General features: G+C 34.6%; 1 protein-coding gene across 5 annotated transcripts in view; it reads left to right on the top strand.

Moving 5' to 3' along the window:
- Nucleotides 1-20,194, top strand: part of ANO3 (anoctamin 3) — a 415,273-nt gene extending 395,079 nt beyond the window's left edge. For all 5 annotated transcript variants that reach the window (XM_027072968.2, XM_053203366.1, XM_027072969.2 and 2 more), the window contains 7 exons: nt 157-254; nt 3,125-3,258; nt 4,155-4,307; nt 7,530-7,677; nt 11,782-11,862; nt 12,039-12,144; nt 16,981-20,194. In XM_027072968.2, the coding sequence (XP_026928769.1) occupies nt 157-254; nt 3,125-3,258; nt 4,155-4,307; nt 7,530-7,677; nt 11,782-11,862; nt 12,039-12,144; nt 16,981-17,163 (903 nt within the window). In that variant the 3' untranslated portion in view covers nt 17,164-20,194. The remainder of the gene's footprint in view (nt 1-156; nt 255-3,124; nt 3,259-4,154; nt 4,308-7,529; nt 7,678-11,781; nt 11,863-12,038; nt 12,145-16,980) is intronic.
- Nucleotides 20,195-23,769: the final 3,575 nt, after the last annotated feature.

Raw genomic sequence — 23,769 nt, 5'->3', positions numbered from 1 at the left:
CTATCCGGTGCCTTATACATGTTCTGTCTTCCTTGTTTTTATTTTCTTTATGCACTGAGATAGTGCTGCCTGGTTTTAGAATTTGCTGTACAGTTTGAGGGTGGGGATGTGTAACCAACTGAGAAGAGCAAAATCATAGTTGTTGTTCTGTTTCAGTGTCATCCCAGTGGCTGTTTGATAGACCTCTGCCTCCAGATGGGAGTGATCATGTTTTTGAAGCAAATATGGAACAACTTCATGGAACTAGGATACCCGTGAGCACTTTATTTTTTAAACTTGCCTTATTTAAACTTGCCTTATTGGGGCCGGGTAACCAGACAGATGAAGGTTCAGTTCCCTCCCTGCTGCTCGCCAAATGTGTGACCATGTGTGAGTTAGTTAACTTTTCTGAGCCTCAGTTTTCACATCTCAAGAGGGTATCAATGGCTGTATGTGCCTTGAGAACACTGGTAAGGAGTAAAGGAAATAGTGCATGTCAAGTACCCAGTACTCTGTTCAACATATTAAGATGCTTTTTGCTATTTTTAAAGCACTATTGACAGTACAGGTTCTTAAGGATAAAAATAACTTTCTGGTTTCTTCTGGCTACCAAAAGACCAAGGCAGATGTTGTTTAACAAAGAGAACCTCTGTTCATGCTCTTCAATCAAGAAACAATAAAACAAAGATACAATTTTGGATAGGGAGGACTTGTACTCTTTATTACACCAAAAAAAAAAAGTCATTAGAATAGGATTGATTGGGGGTGCCTGGGTGGCTTGGTTGGTTAAGCCTCCGACTTCGGCTCAGGTCATGATCTCGAGGTCCGTGAGTTCGAGCCCCGCGTCGGGCTCTGTGCTGACAGCTCAGAGCTTGGAGCCTGTTTCAGATTCTGTGTCTCCCTCTCTCTCTCTCTGCCCCTCCCCCCATTCATGCTCTGTCTCTCTCTGTCTCAAAAATAAATAAAAATGTTAAAAAATTTTTTTTAAAAAAAAGAATAGGATTGATTGTGAAAACAACTATATATATATATATATATATATATATATATATATATATTATATATATAGTATTCTGTTTTGTCTCTTTAGATAGGGTTTAACTATCTGTGAAATGCTGACATGTTGAATGCCTACTTTTATATCATATAAAATAGTATTACTCTTCCAAATACACTAGAATACAGTGTATGTAAAACAATGTCATATGGAAGCTGTAAGGCCTAATCAAGGTTAAAAACATGACTATTTTGAGGAATTTCTTGACAATAGAAGGACTAGTTAACTGATGATATAAATAGCTTAGGTTTAGTCATCAAATTATCCCATCATTCTTTCTCCTTTTTGGCTTACAAATGGTATTAGGACATTTCAGAGCAGGGACCTTAGGACTGGAGAAGTGATATCAACCCTGAAATCTGCCATGAGACATTATGTTACATATTAGGCAGTTAGAGCATGGACTATGAAATGTCTGAGACCTGGTTCAAATACTTTCTCTGCCTCTTGCTAAAGATGCTTATAATTTACTTTACCTTACCTCTCTCTGACATTATTTTTTTTTATAAAGTAAGGGATTTGTGGAGATTGCATGAGGTACCCAGTGGTCTTTAACCTTAATCAATAAACAACTGAGCCTTTTTGTGAAGAGATCCTCAATATTCCAAAGGGATGAAAATGAGTCTCTTGTAAATGAAGAGAGCATAGGGATGTAGAGATAGAAGACTGGGTAGCCCACCCCATCATTCGTATCCCTTCCTATCCTTGATTCATCTCTTTGAGACGTAGGGTTTGGGAATGTCATTTGAAAATAGCTGAGGAGATTAGGTAGCAAGTGCCTACCACAAGATCTGATGTGCTGTGAAATAAATAGCTTCATAAGCACCATCAAGATGGTATAGTAGTCATTATCTTATTTAGAATGGCTATTGTTATCATTTTCTGTGTACTTCTGTACATATCACACACTTTGGATAGCACATTTTCATGATGGCTTTGCCCAAGTGGTCAGCCTGGATTGTGTATATCAAATCCCAAATGTACAATGGTAAGGGGCATTCTGTTGGTGTTCTTTCAAATCCAGCAGGAGTGAACCAGTCACTGAACAGTAATTTTGAAAATTTGATAACATGGTTCTCTTTTTTAAAGTAAAATCTTAAGCAGACCGAAGAAAATAAAACTGAACCAACCAGGCCTGCCTCAATCCCAACACCCAGCCCCTTTTCCATCTTCATGAGGTCCCAGAGGCAACTTCCATGGGACATACACTGAAGAACTACCTGATTTTTGGATCAATGGTTATTTTTTCAACACCCACTGAGTATAGTATAGATATATAATTAATTATATGTGAGAGTTGAGGTACTATTCACTGAATCCTGTAGGATTCACTTCATTCTAGAGGTAATTGTCATATAACCCTTGAAATAATTAATTGCCCAGATGTCCCCGCTATATGCATACTGGGATATTTCTGTGCCATGTAATTTCAAGATTGCCCCTACGCTAGGGAAATACTGTTGTTAATTCCTTTCCAAGTCTTTTAAATGGACTGAGACACAGATCCATTGCCTGTAAATTATTGTTCACTATATTAACAGAATGTAATTGTTAATACTCAAACCCTTCACATTCATAAACTCAGAGGTGAATAGACTTACTGATACATTGCAGGATAGGGACTAGAACCTATATCTCTTGAAACCTTAACTAGGACTCAGTTATTCAATGTGAAACATGACTTTACTTGTGTTTCAAGAGCACAGCTCAGCTGATTTTGGGTTATGAGCAATGAAGAGCTCAGATCCAATCAAATAGGCAACATAGAAGTTTAAGTATTTATATAGGTTGGAGTGGAGGAAGGAATCAGAAATGGGTATTTATCTAATAAGTATCAGGAAGCACCTAAGTGTAATGGGAGGAATTAAATCCCGGATACATATGTAGACATTTAGAAGATCTAGGAAGGCTGAGACCTATTCTCTCATCTTAAACTTGGAAGTTGAGACCGTGCAAATAACTCTAATTCCCAGAAATGTGTAGTGTACTCCCAGAGTAGTGATATTTGTCTTTTCTTAATGCACTACAAATTGTTCACTACATACTTACCTAAGAGCTCAAAACCCTTTTGTCTGTTCTGTGATATAGGTTGATCCAGAACTGGTGGTCACGACATAAAATCAAGCGAGGAGTACAAGATGCTTCCATACCTCAGTGGGAAAATGATTGGAATCTGCAGCCCATGAATATTCATGGGCTTATGGATGAGTATTTAGAAATGGGTAAGGAAAGAAACTTCTACATAGCTCTTTGGCTTTCTTGATACTCTTTTGTTACTTCACAAAAGTAGAGAGAGAAAACCATCTCTGTCCTTTCCAACCCCAGGCATTCTAAAATACATCTGTACCTTTATCTCAACATAACTAGAGAAGAGATTAAAACATTGTCCTTGGAAGGCTCACAGATTTTGTCCTCTGTTAGCTGTAACATTTGACCAAAATGAAGAGTTTTCTCATAGTAGAATACCTAGCTTTAGTGCAGGTATTTAAAAGGAACAAAATAAAGCAGAATCCATTCCTGTGTCAATAACATACCATCCTGCCAGGATAAAGCAATAATTATTTCGTACAATAAACCTTTGCACAGACCTGGTATGAGTTCGATTGAGAAACCCACTTATTTATATTAAGAAAATAAGGATTCCCACTCCAGCTGTTAAAATCTTTGTGTATTGTCTTGACATTTACTTTTGCTCTGGACTTTACTTTTTCTCATCTATTAAAAAAAAAAAAAAAAAGACAAGATTAGGTCTCTTGGGTCCCTTCTAGAGCTAAGCATTTTTCTTCAAGCCCTCCTCTTTGACTTTTTTTTTTTTTTTTATTCACTCTTTCTTCACGCTGCATGGCCTAGGGGTGGAAAGCACATAAACTTTCAATCCATTGAGATCAGAGTTTAAGTGCAGGTTTTAGGATTTTTAGCTATCTACCATTTTGCAAGCTTACTTAACATGTATGAGCTATAATTTTCTTAGCCGCAAAATATGATGAGCATATTTACCTTGTAGGGATATTGAAAGGGTGAAAGGCAATTTATGTAAAGTACCTAATATGGCACAAGGAAAGCACTCAAGAAATGATATTGTTTGTATTACTAATTTTGTAATGCTCTCCCTTTACAGTTTTGCAGTTTGGTTTTACCACCATCTTTGTTGCGGCTTTTCCTCTGGCCCCTCTTTTGGCCTTATTAAACAATATCATTGAGATCAGGCTGGATGCCTACAAATTTGTCACCCAGTGGCGGAGGCCTCTGCCGGCTCGAGCCACTGACATAGGTAAGATTCAGGAATTAAATGGTTCTTGCATTGCTAAGGCCATCAGGTGCCTTGAGCTTAACACCGTGTGGGTTTCTATTGTTGGGGTTCCCTTCCAACTATAACAAAAACTGAACAATTTTGGTTAACAAAATAATGAAATGAACACTGACTTACTTGGGAGTATGTTTATACTAAATATGCTATTTCATGAACTTGTTTGTAACTAAAATTGATCTCATATACACATTTCCATGTTAATAAAAATTGTTTTGCTTCATTTTTTATAATTCCTGCACCAATTTCTATTACATGTTGTGTGACATTTCTAAAAACTCATTCCCTTAAAGAGAGATGTTTAGATTGCTTCAGTTTTTCCTATTATAAACAACACTGAGGTGAACATACATCTTCATACATACTTTGGCTGATTATTTCCTCAAGATACATTTCTAGAGTGGAAATCCTATGTCAAAGAGCGTATACAGTAATTTTTTTTGACATTTAGCATAATGCCCTCCATCCATTTAAAATTTTAATAATTTCTCAACATGTTCTCTAGAAATACTGTGACAATTGATACTCCTACCAGGTATAAGAATGGTTCTTTTTTTTTTACTATTGTTCATCCTCACAAATCTGAGGAAGCAAACCATGTGATCTTGTTATGTTTCCCCACATTTTTATAACTATGAGATTAAATACATTTGTATTTCTTCTTTACTAACTGTGTATGAAGTTTGTCTATTATATTTTATTTGGTAATCTTTATCTCCATGTTCACAATATTAACCTTTGATATATAGGTTGCAAACATTTTCAAATGCTGCTTTTTAACTTTTCACTCTATCATGAATAAGTTTTTAAAGTGTATATATTATCACATTGATATATCTCTCTTATAGTTATTATTTCTGGCATTCTTAGAAAGTCCTTTAGAACTCCCAATTTTTCACCATGCATTTTTTTTTCACCATGTATTTTAGATATGTGTATGTTATTAGGTTATCTGTTAGCCCTTTATGGTTTTATTTAAATTGTTGATCTAATTGGAATTTGTTAATAAAGGGGTTGAAATTGGTGTCCAGCTTTTTTTTTTCCTAAAGAGTAGCAAATTTTCCCAAAACCATTTATCAAATACTTCATCTTTCCTAGCTTGTTTGAATTATCTCTATATACTAAATTCTATATAAACTTAGGTATATTTCTAGAATCTCCATTTGTCCCTTTGATCTGACTACTTATTTTTGGCCTACTGTTTTAATAAACTGTGATTTTGTAATAGAAATTCTAAGTATATGAAAAAGCAAATTCATACTTTTCCTTCTCCTTTTCGGGAATTTTCTGGCTAATATTGCAAAGTTATCTTTTTGGTTAATTATATATATATATATATATATATATACACATATAGTTAATTATATATATGTACATATATATGTAGATATACTCCACAGCCAACAAAGTTTATTTCAAATATACTACTAACCTGCAGAGAATGCTATTCAACTTGAGTTCCCATTTTTTAAAACAACTAAAATTATTACTATTATTTAATTTAAATATATTTATTATTTCATTATTAAAGTAATATGAGCACATTAAAGAAAATCTGGAAAATAAATCAAAAAAGAAAAATCAAACCCCATTCCAGGCTTAATTAGTGTTTATTGTACTTTCCAATGCAAAATTTATTACTTTGTTAACTGTTGTAGGTTGTCTTGCTCAAACCAGACAACAAAAGGTATAAAAATAGTTAATATTCATCTTCCCTCTTTGCCTGTCCCTTCTACCTCAGGGCGTGAGTGATATCAGCTAGGCATTACACTTTGTCAGTGTTTTTCTTGCTCGTACAAATATACAAAAAATTGTACACTTATGGATTCTGAATTTTTTTTTCTTCATGAATATCCTCTAGCTCAAAACATATTGGTGTCATTCATTTTAATAGTGTAATAATACTCATAATAGATGTATGATAAGTTGTATAGTCATTTACTTAGTTGTCCCAAGCAGGGAATAAACATTCATAAATATAACTATGAATAAATATAGGTGTAAATATAAACACAGACATAGATATTATATATATTGTCTATGACATATCCATAGATGTGTAAGAACAGTGTAACTCTGTTGTACGGATCCCCAAAATAAGGCCTACCAGATTAAAATGTATTCACATTTTAATTTTAAAAGATATCAGATTAATCACCACAAATACTGTAACAAGTCCTACTTCAAACAATTACTTTCAAAAGGGTTTCTGTTCCCACAGTCCCTCAACAGCAGTGGATGGTAAGAGACTCAAATCTCCTACAATCTGATAGATTTAAAAAAAAAAATCTTATTTTTTTGAAAGGTGTTTCTCTGAAATGCTAATTTTCAACTAGTGATTGATTATTTTCATTTCCATAGCAATTACTCATTGGTATTCTTGGCCCATTTTTCTCTTGGGTAGTTTGCCTTATTAAAATTGTAGGACATTTTTGTGTATTCTGTATAATAACCCTTTGTTTTTTGTGAAGCAAACATATTCTCTCTGGCGATTGTTTTCTTTTCACTGAATATTGTTACTTTTGTAAAACTGTATGTTAAATTTTGATGTATTCAAATGTTTTAATGGATTCTGATTTCTTGTCTCATGATTTTTTATGTCATGTATTTTTTATTTTTATTTTTTTCATTACAACTCAATATAATGAAACATAAAGATTTTGAAAAACAAAGAAAAGGGATGAGGGTTGGAGACAGTTGCCATCCTATCTAATTACCTTTAGCACTTTTGAGTATTTCCTTCCAGGACTTTTTTCTTTTTTTTTTTATCAATACTTTTAAAACAATGTTTAATCCTGTTTCAAATATCACTTTTGACTACAATCAATATTATATGGGTACTGTATACAACTTTAAAAGCTTTTTTGTGTGTCTTTATACCAGATTGGGAAAGTCCTGGGTCTTGACGCAAAACTAGTTTTGCACTTTTACTTTAAAAAGGTACTTGAAACAATTCCTAATGATATTTTAATTTTCAGATCTCTCTAGGTAAGGTTTACCTTCCCTCTGTGGAAAAGTATTCAGTAGATTCCAAACTGTACTGAGATACTGTGCTAAGGAAGGAAACAATGAACAGACCTGGGGTCCCAAAATAAGTAAAACATTCTCTCCAAAGAAGACTCATTAGAGGGTTTTAATGTTTTTTTTTTTTATTTTATTTCCTATCTTTACTCTTTCTCCTACTAGGTATCTGGTATGGAATTCTTGAAGGAATTGGTATATTGGCTGTTATCACCAATGCGTTTGTAATTGCTATTACATCTGATTACATCCCACGTTTTGTCTATGAATACAAATATGGCCCCTGTGCAAGTCGTTTTGAATATGGTGAAAAGTAAGGTTGAAATTTACACATTTTTTCTTATATATTTTGTTTGTGATTGAAATGGGAACTCATTGGGAAGTTTTGTTCTGTGACCGTTAAGGTTAGTGTTTTTGATCATTGCACTTAAAGTGTGCTTATTGGATGAAATCAAGCGGAATAAAAAGGGCAACAGTGTTTTTTATGCAAAGATTGTGAAGTCTCTCTCTGTTTTTACTTGTAAACGCATCACTGGTATCGAAATGTTAAAAAACATTATAATGTATTTAGAAGTGGAAGAGACATTAGAAATCATGCAATGCCATCTTCTGACTATATAGATGGAAAAATTGGGCCCACACTGGTTAATCAAATTGCTACAGGGAATAAAGCTAGTTTGTAGGAGATACAGTGCATGAAGGAAATGTCAGCTACATGATGAGAGAGTTGTCAAAAGGAATTTATAGCTAGGGATTTTAAGGTACAGAAAATATTGCCCTGGATCTGTGTCCTTTTTTTTTTTTTCCTTTGAAATTAAAATTTGAATCCATGCTTTAGAGCAGGGTTCCTCAACATCTGCACTATGGACATGTTAGACCAGATAGTTCTACTTGCAGGGATGGTAGGGGTGTTTCTGTGCATTGTAGAATATTTAGTAGAATCCTCGGCTTCTACACAGTAGATACAAATAGCAACCTTCCTACTCCTCAAGTTGGGACAACCTAAAATTGTCTTCAGATATTGCAAAATGTCCCCTGAAGAACAAAATCACCCATTTTACAACCACTGTTTTAGGGGAAATGTGTTTTTCACATCTTTCCTTCTTGAAAGCAAGTATTAGGAAAGAATGTCAGAGAGCACTAGCCATGGGGAATAGAAATGGGAGTTTCAGCTGCAGATTAGCCTTACAAGTGGAAGAAGTTATGGGAGATAAAGCAATGATAGAAGCCACTTCAGTCCTACCTCAGGGGCAGGTTTGAGCATGCGTCTCATGCAGATGCAGGGCATGTGCCCCAAGATGCTGAGCTCTGGTTTACGATGAAATCGACCCTTAGCTCTACTGATGAACCGATGTTTTCTCAGAACACTGAGACGCCTTTCTGAACATAAACATCTCAGTTTTTCAAAGAGAAGTAATAAAGACATAAAATCTTATTTTGTATTTTGGAGTCATGTCAAGGGACTTTAACTTAAAAGCAAACACCCTAGATTGAAATTCTTACTGCCTTTTACTAAAAGGCACAATCATCAATCTGGACCCTTAATAAAGAAGTAGTGTCTAAAGTAACATTTTATGAACTGTAAAAGACAATATAAATAAGCTACTTTTAGCATGAATAGTGAAAAGCCAAAAAAAGTTTTTCTTAATTTAAAATAGTCTAGAAGTGGATTTTAAGGGTTTATAATATGTAGGCATGTTTGGGAACCCTCTTCCTTAGAAGTGTTGTTTGCTACTGTCTTTGCTTCCATCTAGTGGCAGGTGAAAATGAAAGTGGTTGGTTATCTGCTGTGTATTCATTTCCAGTCCTGCCTTTCATGTAGATAGCACCAGACATCTCCATATTCAGTGACTAGATGTAGAATAACTTTAAGAAGAGATGTAGAGGGCTTATACGAGGTTGAAACTGCACATTCCTAAGACCATCCTGTTATTTAATTTTTTCTAGGTATGCTTAGCAGCTAAGCTGGAGTAGATTCATTCAGATCAGAATTTTTCAGACCAAGATAGCAAAAGGACAAAATGGCGGTGGAGAGGAGGGTATTGGCAAGAGAGCGGTTAAAATGACAAATCATGGGGTCTGGGATGGACAGGCAAGGGAGTAAAACCAGTGCAGTCCTGTACTTCAGAATTCAGGGTTTACAATGAGATAGATGTACATTTGAATCCAGGTTTGAACGGCCGTTTGTTCTGGGCAGTGATTTTCAACATGTGTGTCCTTCAGAGTCCACAAGGCCGATATTGTTTTCATAATAATACTAAGACATTCTTAGTTTGTTTGCTATAATGACATTGGTACAGATGATACGAAAGCGATAGTGGATAAAATGCTCTTGTGGCTTTGCGTAACTGAAGGCAGTGGTACCAAAAACAAGGACTGTATTGTTTTGTGTGCAATGACTGTATTCCTTTGTATAACCACCATTTTAGAAAATGCCAGTAAGAAAATTCAGAATGTCCTTGATGAAACAATAATTATCACATTTATTAAACCCCCGCCTTGAATAAATGTCTTTTCAGTATTCCATGTGACAAAATGCAAAGTGTGATGAAGCACTTCTATATGCTAAAGTGTGGTGATGCTCGTCTCAGAGTAAACCACTTGCATGATTGTTGGATTTGCAAACTACACAAAATGCTCTTATTGTGATATAATGATTTCCAGATAAACTATGATTATTCAGACTGGCGTATGTAGGAGACACTCTTCTAGAAAATGGACAAAACTAGCTTGTCACTTTAAGAAAAACAACTGACATATTTGTTGCCATTAATAAAGTTCAGGTTTTAAAGTGAAAATCAAAATTTTAGATAATTTTATCTACCACTGACCTTGAAAGTTTCCCAGTACTTACAGATTTTTCTTGATAAAAATCAATGGTGATATTAACAAATATGCTTTTCGTAGTCTATAGTAAAAATATAACAATATTTGGAAGATCTGCATAATTCAAGAAACAAATATTTCCCAGATGACCCATATTTAAGGTTACAAAATTATGCATGGATAAAATATGACTTCAAAGCACAAGATAGACCTGTGGATTTTAATGTAAAATCCATATAAAAAGTTTATTGATACTTTAAGACTCCACGTTGCAATTAAACTTTAAGAAATGGCACAGGTAGAACTTTGGTGTAATATCCATGAAAACTATCAACAATTATTTGAAGTGCTATTAAAATATCCTTTTTTCAACTACTTATCTATGTGAGGCCGGATTCTCTACTTACTCTTCAACTAAAACACCGTACTGCAATAGATTTAATGCAGATTTAATAGATTTAATGCAGAAACAGATGTGAGAAACAGAATGTAGCTGTATTCCAGTAAGACAGACATCAAAGGATTTGCAAGCATGTAAAACAATGTCATTCTTCTTACTATATTTTTTGGAACTTATCACTATTTTCCTTTAAAAATGTGCTGTTTATATCAATTTGTAATGAATTTGATAAATTATCTTAAATGAATTAATAGATAAATATTTTCTAAATTTATTTTAATTTATAATGTGTGAATAGCAATGCATACACATTCATGCAAAAAGGTTCTTGAGATCCTAGTAATTTTTTAAAAAATTTAAAGGTTAGCTGAGCTCAAAAATCTTGAGAATTATAGACTTGGAGGAAGTTAGTCTCTGTAAAACTTAGTTCTTTATATGATGGAATTGATAATGTACATGTTCTAAGGTTATTGTAAAACTTAACTCTGACTACAATTTAATACCTCACCATCAGGATAGGAATTTCTACTTGTTTTGTTCACTGTCAAATACCAATCATCTAGGAATTTTTCTAACAAATTATAGGTCCTCAATAAATATATGTTGAATAAGTTAAATCACAAATACACATGCTGTTCTATTGGCTGCTTAATTATAATTATAATTAATAATTAGCCAGATAGTGTGATTTGCATGTATAAAACATATATTTATAGAGTTTTAACACATAGGAAGTAATTAGCACAATGCTTAGTGCACAGTCAGCGCTTAATAAATGTAATCCAAATGAATGGGGAAAAACAGTGGAGGGGTGCCTGGGTGCTCAGTCCGTTAAGAGTTTGACTTTGACTCCAGTCATGATCTTGCGGTTTGTAAGTTTGAGCCCTGCGTCGGGTTCTGTGCTGACAGCTCAGAGCCTGGAGTCTGCTTTGTATTCTGTGTCTCATCTTCTCTCTGCCCTTCCCATGCTCATGCTCTGTCTCACCCTGTCTCTCAATAATAAATAGATGTTAAAAAAAAAATTAAAAAAAAAAAACAGTGGACAAGAGTTTGTCTCATTAACCTAAACGTACATAATAATGGAAGTTAGAGGATTAATAGGACTTATTGAATCCTGTCATGTGTAATGAAAGAATTGGACCAGAAATGTATAGATCTCTGAATCATGTGATACTTTTCTTTTTTCCCCAGTTGTTTAAAGGGATATGTCAACAACAGCCTATCCTTCTTTGACCTGAGTGAGCTTGGTGTGGGAAAATCTGGTTATTGCAGGTACATACTTGTAAATTATAGCTATCTTTTCTTCTTGCTTTTATCATTCCATCTCCTCCCTCTACATGCTAATGAGCCCATTTCAGCTGTCATTTTGGAGTTTTGGTAAATTACAGCATTTGGGGCCTCCATGCTTTGGTCTCTATTCCTCACATTGTTTGTCTTGTGGATTTTAGGTACCGGGACTACAGAGGTCCCCCGTGGAGTTCTAAACCCTATGAGTTCACCTTACAATACTGGCATATCCTCGCTGCACGATTGGCCTTCATTATTGTGTTTGAGGTTAGTCGCAGGCTGATAAAATTACTATCAGTAAACCCTTTTCCTACTGATAAATTAGTTGGCCCTTTGAAGTCAGTTCCTCACTGACTTCCAAAAAAGGACTTGTGTATATCCCAGTAAAAGATTCAGATACAGTGAAACCGCTATAAGAAGTGCAAAAAAAGCAAAAGCTGAATAATGTAAGAATGTAGGTCAGTGGGTATTTATACCAGAAAACTAAGATAAAAGAAGCTATTAACAGTTCAACTGAAACCTTAGGTTTGAGCCTGTTAGTAACCATATTTAAAAAGGAAAGGATGGTTTTCATCATGTGATGAGAGAATCTATACTTATTCATTGGGAATAAGAAACATATTTTCTAATAACTTAATTACAGTTGACCATATGTGTGTTTGTATAAGGGACATTGCATAATTCAATAAATAATGCCCGAGAACACTTTCATAAAATGTGCATAGATTTTGATTATCAGAGTGATGTAATAATATTAGACTGTAGTCCTGTGAAGAAATTTTGGAGAAGCTACGGTATTGTTGCCTTCCTTAGCATATAAGAAGCTTGATGCCGCGGAGAATTTAGTGTTGGAATATATTGAGTATCGATTCTCTAAGGTACCATTAAGTTCTATGGAAAAACTGAATGTATCTGTTTTTTTATGGAGAGGAAAAAAAGACATACATAAGACTTTTGGAAAAAGTTTTTTTAAAGGCAGATATACCTCTCCACTGATCTCCAAAAAATATGTCAAATTTTGTAGTGAAACATCCTTCATCCATAAAACGAAATGCTTACCTCTAAGGTTTAATCCAGGATGAAATTCTATTTACCTAATGATTCCATGAGCTTATAAAAGTGTCTCCTGATGAAGTGTGATGTTTCACTTTATTACAGGTAACATAAGAGAGGTTAAGGCATATTTCCAACCCAGTGATTCTAAAAAGTCTTCTTGTTATTGTGTGTGTTTTTAATGTACACTTTTCTATTCATCTTCTTTTGGAATTCAAGTGAACAGTCTTAGTCAAATGCCTCAATTTACAGAAACTTGTCATCATGGAAACAAATGATTCCCTCTTTATTTTTTCTTCTTTATTCCTCATTACTAATTCCATTACCCACCCACTCCAAAAGCACTCACTCTTTTTTCTTCAGTAGAAATTTTCCCACATGTTTATTTGAACATACACATATGTATATATAGTATTGTTTTAAGTGTTCTTTTTTCAAAATTACTTCAATGGTATTATGCAATAACTTATTTTTGTCTCTTACCCAGTTTACTTTTTTTAGACCTAGACAGAGATCTTTCTATGAGGTCTATCCATATTTAGATAATTTCTTCAGTCTACTTATGTATGATAGTTCATTGGTTTTAAATACCATAATCCCCTATGGGTGGGTACTTGGGCTTGCAATAATCTCTCTACCTCTATAAATCTCTTATAAATATTGGACATACTACCTTCTAAACATACTTAAGGGTTTTTCAGGAACATTATACTCAGGTTTGGAAATTGTGTAATTTCACATAATACTGACAGATTACTCTCCAAAATTCCCTTAGATTTTCACCAGATTTTCATATAATGTGAATTTCTAATATTTTGCAATTGAATAAGAGTAAGGTAATATTTTGTTTTAATTTTGTTTGTTTGTTTTAAGCTGTTAACTCACGTCATCAACTTTTAGTACTACAAAACCATTTTGGTTTCCTTTTTTGTGAATTTATAACCTTGATCTATTTTTGGCTGAATTTCTAGTTTATTTGTTGCCAAATTTCAAGATTTTGTTACGTGTTCTACATATTAGTCTTCACCAGTTATAAATATACAAGATATCTTTTTCTTGTCCATAACCTATTAATTTTATCTATAAACAAATAGTGTTTAATTTTGATGTCATCAGGTCCTTCATTGTTTTCCTTTTAATATTTTTGCTTTTTGTGTGTGTAGTTTATTTAGGAAATTGTCTTATCTCCAGCTCAAAAATATATTCTACTACGTATTTTACTATTAATTATATAATCTTACCTATCACATGTGTTAAAGATATCTGGACATTTTATAGACTAAGGGAAAATCTTATTTTTCTCATTCAATATAATTTTTATACTGCTGTTTATTAAATAATGTATTATTTAACCATTGATTTGTAAACCCACCTCTGTAATTTTCCAATTTCCTATAGTAGGTGTGTCCCCGGCCACAGTGTTCTGATTTCATTACTCCATTTGTTTATTCCTGTTCCTTATCACACTATTTAAATGTCCTGGCTTTGGAATATATCTTCATATCTGATAAAGCCAGCCACTTCCTACCCCTGCCAAGTTTGCTTTTTTTTTTTTTTTTTTTTTTTTTTGAGAGACAAAGTACAAGCAGGGGAGGGGCAGAGAGAGAGGGAGACAGAATCTGAAGCAGGCTCCAGGGTCTGAGCTGTCAGCACAGAGTCCGAAGTGGGGCTCAAATTCACGGACTGAGAGATTATGACCTGAGCTGAAGTTGGACGCCCAACATATTGAGCCACCCAGGCGCCCCAAGTTTGCTTTTATTTTTAAAAATTGCCCTAGCTCTTTAGAGTTATCCATCATTTATATGCATTTCAGAAGCCATTTTTCAGGTCCCCTCAAATATCATGCAAGGATTATGGTTAGAATTGCGTTTATAGAAAACACATGTTGACTTATTTACAAAATCTGTGCTGATTCATTAATAAACATGAAATTTATTCAAACCATTCTTACATACTTTAATAGAGTCTCAAAATATTCTCTTACTTGTTCATTCCTTTTTATTTCCAGAAACTTTGTAGATATTTTTATTGCTGTTATAAACACAGTCTTAGCCTCCATTATGATTTGATTGATTTCTGTTGGAATTCTAATGGTCTTTTCTAACATGTGCAATGTCCCTTGTTTAAGTCTTTCATTGGTTCTAACCTTCTGTCTGTTAAATCTGTTCGATAGCCTTTTCAAGTGATAATACGAGTTGCAAATAAGGACAGCTTTGTCTCTTCATTTGTGAGGTTTATGCTCATTTCTCCTGCTTTCCTTACTGTGTTGATGGAAATTTCAGTAGGATATTGAATAGCAATGGTGTGAGCAATTGTATCTTGTTTCTAAATTTAATGGAAATACTTCAGATTTTTTTAAAATATATTTGCTGCAGGTTTTTTGTTTAGGATACACTCTGTCAGTTTAAGAAAATTATCATCTGTAACTGGTTACAAGGCTGCTTTGATAAATGGTAAACTTTAGCCTTTTAAAAAATAGATTTTTTAAAATACTGAATCATTCTCTCTATGTGAATCCGTTTATAGCTTCATTTATTACCATTGTATAGGACTCAGAGCATATTCTTCACTGTTTTAAATTATAACAAATGTTTTTGATTTTTATTTCTATACTTTTGAGACCCATTGCTGGATATTTATGTGCATACCAAATACATGATCAGGAAAGAAACTCCCGATCTACTTTTCTATGGTGAATACGACAGGCTTTACTGTGACCTACTGTGCAGTGCAATTTCCTGAGGCACTGACGTAAACCCAGTTAAAAGTACCTTGAATTCCTCCTTTCCACATAAAGAGAAGGTTGTCACAAAGTCCTGTAGGTAAATTCTTTTTTTCCACACATCATCCTAACTCTATCAGTATCAGATTTTCTTTTCTGAGCAACTGAAAGGTCTACTCTTCTCCATGGGAAAAGAAAAAGGATGCAGTTATTATAATAGGAGATGATATTTAAGTGTTGCTTCTATTGCATCAAGCCCTTCTTTAAGCCCTTCACATATATCTGCTCATTTAATCCTCATAATAACCATTAAGGGATATCATTCCTGTCACCATTTTAGAGATTAGACACAGAGAGCGTAGGTGATTTGCAAAAGGTTACACAGCTAATAAGGGTCAGAGGATGGTTCAGACATAGGCAGTTTCATTCAGCCTCTGAACTTTGGACCACAGGCTTATTACCTTTTGGTTTTTGGTCCTGTCTTTTTTATATACAATACTTTTGGCAGTCTATTTTTAAAAATTAATACATTTTGATCATAAAGGAATTATGTAATAGAGACAAAATATTTTATAATATTTGAACTTACTAGAGTAGAAAATCTATGAAATGCATGTTCTGGAGATTGAGTCCACAGTCTCACAGAATGCAGTCATGGACAGACTGTATTCTATGTGGCTTATACAATGTGATTATGATCTATCAGACCCGAGTTTTCCTGGATGTGGTCTTTCTCATCTCTATATATCAATGCATGTTATAATAGGATTGCATAGTATATAAGGATTTTATAGATGTGAACTTAAGATTCATTCAGTGTTTATAAAGTGATTTTTAACATGTGGCACCTAAAAGAGGAAAGAATTCTCTTTTCTCCTAATACTTATGTGATGGAAGGCAACAGTATAGTTGTTCCAATATAATTTCTTTAAATTTTTTTAGGTTTATTTATTTTGAGAGAGAGAGAGAGAGAGAGAGAGAGTGTGTGTGTGTGTATGTGTGTGTACCAGCACAAGTAGGGGAGGGGAAGAGAGAGGGAAAGAAAGAATCTCAAGCAGGCTCCACACTGTTGGTGCAGAGCCTGATGCGGGGCTGGAACTCACAAACTGTGAGATCATGACCTGAGCCGAAATCAAGAGTTGGATGCTTAACCGACTGTAGCACCCAGGCACCCACCAATATAATTTCTGAAAATATTAATATTCTAGATAGTACACTCTGAGTTCTGATGCTTGATTGTAAGGCAAATGCAACATTGTTCACAATCTGTTCTATAATTGACATTCCAGAATCATTGAAAAGTGTACTTTCTCCTCTTAAATTTGCAGCACCTTGTTTTTGGGATCAAGTCATTCATCGCATACCTGATTCCGGATGTACCAAAGAACCTGTATGACCGAATACGACGGGAGAAGTACTTGGTCCAAGAGATGATGTATGAGGCTGAACTAGAACATTTGCAACAACAACGGAGAAAAAGCGGTCATCCTGTTCACCATGAATGGCCTTAGTTAATACCAAGGGGCAGTACCAATGGTGGGAATGATAGCAACCTTAAATTCTAGGGGGGATCCAGGAGGAAGGCATACCTGGCAAACCATATATATGATATGTTACTTGGAAATGCATCACAGCCATCTCTGAGATTTGGAATATCCAGGCTTCTAGGGAAGAAAAAAAAAATGACTCATGACATCTAAATGGTTAGATTGACATTGCAGGAAGCCGGGATCTAATCCTCAGAACCAGCCTCAGGGAGTTGTGTGTTTGGAGACCTCTACCTTCCGTCAGCTGCAGTGTGATAGGAAGGGTGGTGGTGAGGTTTCTAGCAACAGTTTTCCATGTAAACGTTCATAAGCCAGACATGCTAACAGTATCACCTGCTCTTCAGTCACATACTAATCTGACTTTGGAAACTTAGGTGAGTTGAGATACTTACAAGAAATGACTTACATCAGTTATTGCCTTTGCTGCCAGAATTCCATGTCCCTTCAGCTTACAAGTTTGGGGAATTTTTTTTTCTGAGTTTATGGATCTGTGCTACAAGGAATTTATGCTGCTTTACATTGACTATGCAGTCGAAGAGTTGCACACCTTTAGTAGTCAAACCAAAAATCTAAGATTCTAAAAAGAATATCATTCACTGAAACATACTCTATTGCATTGGCTACATTCAAATGTGTTGTATCACTGACAGAACAAGTTTCACTGCCTTTTTTTTTTAAATTAAATTTCAGTAGAGCCACATACTTATAAAATATGGGTGTTTATTCTCATATCATTTAGAATACCACTCATCCATATTTTACCGTGGAGGGCTGTTTTATAGTATGTTTAATTTTTTCCTCCCTAGTTTATTATAACAACTCTCACAGAATAACAGAATAACTTGAAATGCTGTAAATATCTTAGTTTTCCTTGTATTTTTGCACCTTGGCAATATGTAATGCAAGTTACATTTTGTGCAGCTCTGAGATCAGTTACATGGTATGCCATCGTGACTTATTTATTCAGGAAATCAGAAGCCAAATGCTTTGCAACACGTTAAGCTTTTCTAACAATGTGCACTTTTGTTCATGAGCTAATGAAAACAATGCATGAATATAAATTTATATTATTTGTAAATACACACACATGTATTTTTTGTTTTATTTCCTTTTCATCAGTAAAGGGAGTTTTCTGTTACTGTTTCCTTGATAGACTGATTTGGTTGATTTTTGAAAACTCTCTAAAACCAAGATCAAATCAACAATGACAGACATGGTTTTGTATTGTTGTGGAGTTGCTATTTCGGTGTCAACTCTGTGAGTGTTATTGTTCACAGACAGATGCAATGGGAATGATGAAACCTCAAGTAACAAAAGTCTGGCGGAGGCGTAAGCTCTGGGAGCAGGTGGGGAAGAAAGAGGAGAGTTGAAGTAAGGGAATGTGTGGGAGAAATCAAGACACCTTTCCTTGCGAAAAAAATCAAAACCGATCTCAGTTTTCCTCCCCTGGGAATGGGGTGGCGAATTACATACTCACACATTTATATACATATATATAATCATATATATGTATTGTGTGATTATTATTTGTCCAATTAGGGTTTTTTTCCAATTAAAAATTTTCCAATTTTTTCCCAATAAAATTCTCCAGTTTTTTCCGATTGCTTTCCAAATAAAGCATGGTTGTTTCCAAAATGTATAAAGACCAGATTAAAGACAATGGAAATAAAGCTGCTTTGTATATATGCTAGAGTATCTCTAGTAAGAAAATTATAAAGTTTCTCTTACTGGAAAACTATTTGCTATCATTCTAACCCTGAAAATGTTTTTTTGTTTTTTGGGTTTTGTTTTTTTTTTTTTTTTTTACTTTTTCTTCTTTTATTCCAGGAAAAAGCTGACAGATTATAGTTGTTCGTTGGTTTGTTCTTGTCAAAAATGAACACTTCCCCACTTGCCCTCTGATTCTGGGCAAAAGGAAGGACCCCAGACTCTAAACTTCCCTCCCAAGCCCTTGTTGTCAAGGACTCTTACATTCAGATTCCTCGGAGGTTCTGTTTCTGGCACCTGCTAGTCATAACAACTAGTTCCACTAACTGCACAAACGAGTTTTCAACTCCTCCATGTTTGTGGTATCTGCAGCATTTCCTTTTATTTTGTTAGTTGAACGTATACCATGCCTGAGGATAAATGTTCTGTACGCCTATTGAAGACATAAATGAACCTGACATTTATGTCTTTCCCAAATTAGGGACACAAGACAAAAATATTTGTCTTACTGTAGAGCAAAGAATAGTGATAGTCATGCCCTTGAGAATTCTTTCTGCTCTTTCTGAGTTATTTTTATACTACCACCATCAGTGTTGAAAATCGTATTGATTGCCGAAAGAGAAAGAAAATGAAAAGAGAAAGGCATTTTCAATAAAAAATTATAATACATTGATTTAGGCATTGCTGCCTTTGGTAATTTTCGAGACCAATAGAAAATGAGAGAATCACCGAAAAAGTTACCTGAAATTCTCCTTTTGTGAAACAATGCAGTAGAACCTAGCTACGCTTTTATGGTTGTTGACAGCAAAATATTGACAGCCCCTCACAGTATGTGAGTTTTAAGTCACTCTGCTTTCGTTGAGAGATATGTTTTATATCATGGTTTTCATAGGAATACAAATTATTTCACAAAGATTTATATAGCACACACTATTCTCAGGAATTCTGTATTACATGAATGCTGCTTATCTATTTTCATATTCTAAATCGTTGTCTTTTCAAGCAAATGACTAACATATATGTGCATGCAGTCTGCCTTGACAAGTTGTTCAAAGCTGAAGCACTTTCCCAGTCCAGTGTGTGAAAAATTTATCGAGACTATAGCTGAAATAGTTTGCAGTTGTCTGAGTCTGTGCACGCACTTTTCGATAAAATGCTGCTGAGTGACTGCATGATGAAATACAACTTCTGAACGCTGCACTTTCTTCCAGAATGGCTGTTAGCACAATCTGTTTTAGAACGGAATGGAAAGGAACCTCTTTCACTCAATAAATTGTGTGATACGGTATTTTTCCTATAATTTGCATGTTAAATTTAATCCTGCTTGTTTTTTCACTATAAGTTGGAGTGTGTTTGGGGAGAAGGGATTGCTCATTCTTTAGCTCTAAAGGCAATAGTTTCCTATTCTTGCAGGCCCTTGTTACATTCTTAAAAAGTTTTGGCTATTTGTTCTCTGATAAGCTCATTGTCATCATCAAGGCATTTGCACATGAAAAGTACAGATGGAATACCGTACTGATTCTAATAATGCTTTGTTCTAGAAACAGAGGGGAGAGGAAGGTTGATTTGTTCTTATGAAAGCAGTAAATGTTTTTCACACAGAAGCATTTTCTTTTTTTCACACTTGGGCTGACTCCACCAATCATCATCAAAATCTCCTTAGGATAGGAATTTTAGCACAGATAAAGTTCATGCCAAGAAAGGAGGACATACAGGGACAGTGTAGCCAACTGGCAACAATAGGCTACCAAATTGCCCATGTTCTCTCAACTTGATGCTCAAAATTGAAAATTTATGTTGCCTGAAGAGTTGTGTAACTAATATGGTTGAGCTGATAAGTTTGTCAATTGGAGGCAGGTAAACATAGGCCCAGGGTATGGTGTGTGTGCTTGTGTGTGTGTTTGTGTGTGTGTGGGGAAGGGGGGTGCACGTATGCATACTTACTCTCTGAGATATGCCCAGCTCAGTCCTACTATGGTTATAAGGTATTTCCACTACATTTTCCCCCAAATCACTATATTGTAACAGGTTTTAGGAATAATTGTAGATTTCATCCAGAGAATAAGTCATCATCTTATTCTTTCTGGTATTTTCAGTCACTTAGGAGAGAATGTTTTAGGAATGGCCTAAAAAACCCAGCTTTTGATAGAAATGTGTGAATTTCTCTACAGGCATTGCTATTCAAATTGAAATGTGCCAAGAGTTGTCTAACTGGAAGATTGATTTAGCTTTAGCTAGAATCATTGGTCAGACTAGGTTCCTACTACCTAAGATGTATGCATTTGCAATGGTGATGTCTTCAATGGAACTTGCCATCTGGATTCATCTGAAAAACTACATCCACAACCACATTTGATGGTTTTCTTTCTAGAAAACACAAGTATTATAGCCACTATGTTCTAGCAACAACATTAAGGCATCTTTTTTTTTAGGAAAGGAAAATGAAAGCAGATACGTTGATAAAAAAGAGACTCATATTTAGGATAAAATCCAATTTCTTGTATAATCAAAATCTACTCTCGGGGAGAAGCAGCTTATCCATCGAATCTCACTGTTTTATATGATGATCCCACTTTGTGCCCCAGCAGGATTCTCCCTAAATAAGACTGGTTCTATATCCAGCTGGCTCCAAGTGAGTCTTGAGTACACGAGAGAGTAAACTGTGTGGATGCTGTGTTACATCTTTCTTTAAGAAGGAAGGGGGCAACATTTCCAGACATATGCCTATATTGACTTCCTCAGAATATTTATTTCCATCTTAATTCTCTCTGTGTGTGGAAAAAGCAGTTTCTCTGCTTTCCGTTTTTCAGAAGGGAAAACTTCCTAAATTATTAGTTGAAAAACAAAATTTAATGATACCTATTAAATAGTCCCCACAAAATATAACTGTTATATATATGGATGGCTAACCCCATGTGGTATTCACACTGCCTCAAATGCTTTATAATTATTTTGTCGGTGTCCATGCCACTCAACATTACCAGGTGAATATAGTCAGCCTAATTTATTTTTTAAATGATTATTTTTTAAAATAATCTCTATGCCTTACATGAGGCTTGAACTCACAACCCTGAGATCAAGAGCCACGCCCTCTACTGACTCAGCCAGCCAGGTGCCCCCACATCAGGCTAAATCTAATCTTTCTAACAAATGGTATGAGCCAGACTTTCCCCACTTTTCATTAAGTGAGAATAGGGGGATTGAGTGGCCAGAAAAATCTGATGGCAAAGATAATTGTGGAAGCAATGTTTGGGGTATGGTTGAGGGGATGTAGAGACTTTCCTACCTAAGCAAAAGTGCCTGCTTTGCAGGTCTTATTTCAGCTTTTTCTGTGCACATACCCTGACTTCTTTCTGACTGAAAAACAATTTTATCTTTCTAAGATGTGTGGCTATTGGCATCAATATTGTGTTTTTCATCTAAGAAGCAGCTAGTGGAGTCCTTTAATTGAAGAGGAAGTTTGGGGAGGAGACAGTGGTTTCTCCAACCATTTTTATTCTTACGTGGATTATTAATTATGAAGGATCATTAAAGACTCCTTCTAAACTCTCGTAAGAAGTTGTAATGCCAATTTAAGGAAGATTTGCTCCTTTGAAATAGATTGACTCCATTTTCCAGGTTACCATTCTTGAAAGGTACATAAACCTTTATTATGTAGATTCCAAATCAATGACATTGGCTCTACAAATTCTACTGACTGTCTTACGCTGTTACAAATAAGCAATTTGTGGATTGCTCATGTATTTTCTTACATGGCAGTTACATTAGGGCATTGAATCAATATACTACATGAAATTATTTTTTAGCTTTTAAATATGTCAAAGCAGATTCTGTAATGAGGAACTGGATGTTCACAACATCTGTATATACACAATTGCTTTAACATTTTTTAAAAACAGATCAATGGTTGTTTCTGGGAATTCCTAAGGACAAAAAAGCCAAGGTCCATAAAAGACATCACCATTATATATTGCTTTTCTTAATTTATAGTAACCTATTATATTAAGTCATAAAATCCTTCTCATGGTTACTTCTGAGACAGTGTGTGTGTTTGTGTGTGTGTGTGTGTGTGTCCCCAAGCCTTTGGGCAGCCCAAATATTATAGATATTATCCAAAATATGTAAAAGAAGTCATGTTAATATAGTATGTCAAATCTTATTTTGATGTATGATTACTTGGTGACTTGGTAGACCTGCCTTAATCTATTAGGTTTATATAAAAGATTTTCGAGTGGATAACTATTCGCATCCCACTCCTAACCCTGTAGAAAATATTCACATTGACCATTTAAATACACTTCAATCTGAACTTACTTTTAAAAACAAATAATTAAAATAGTTATGTATCTTATATATCTATACTCATTCTACAGACATTTTACTTAAAATTGAGTAGTTGTATAAATACAGCACTAAATTTAGAAGTATTTCATAGCTGTATGAAAAAAGACACACAAAATTTGAAAATAGAAAAAAATAATTTTAAATTTCCCACTAATATACAGAAATATTAACAACTAACATTTCCATGATAGAGTAGGATTATTTTTCTAATTTGTCATGAGAGTATAATGAGAGAGGCACCAATATCTTCTCACACCCCAAGTAAGGGCCATGTTCTGATTAAATAGCCAAATATTTGTATATTTAACTCTGTCTTCTGAAGATAGATGATATTTAAAACACCAGGAGTGCAATAATAGAAAAGGGGGCTTATGAGTGCTTGTTACTCACATAGGCATTTGCAAATCTAGATTGGTATGGTCAGGAGATTGGAATGGAAATAACAGCATTAACTCTTCCCAAGAATTACAAATAAAAATAACCCATTAGATGATTATCAATTATGAATTATACTTGATT

The sequence above is a fragment of the Acinonyx jubatus genome, chromosome D1 (genome assembly GCF_027475565.1).
Source record: "Acinonyx jubatus isolate Ajub_Pintada_27869175 chromosome D1, VMU_Ajub_asm_v1.0, whole genome shotgun sequence".
Lineage (NCBI taxonomy): Eukaryota > Metazoa > Chordata > Mammalia > Carnivora > Felidae > Acinonyx > Acinonyx jubatus.
The sequence above is the reverse complement of the archived record's forward strand: the minus strand, read 5'-3'. Positions and strand labels throughout refer to the sequence as shown.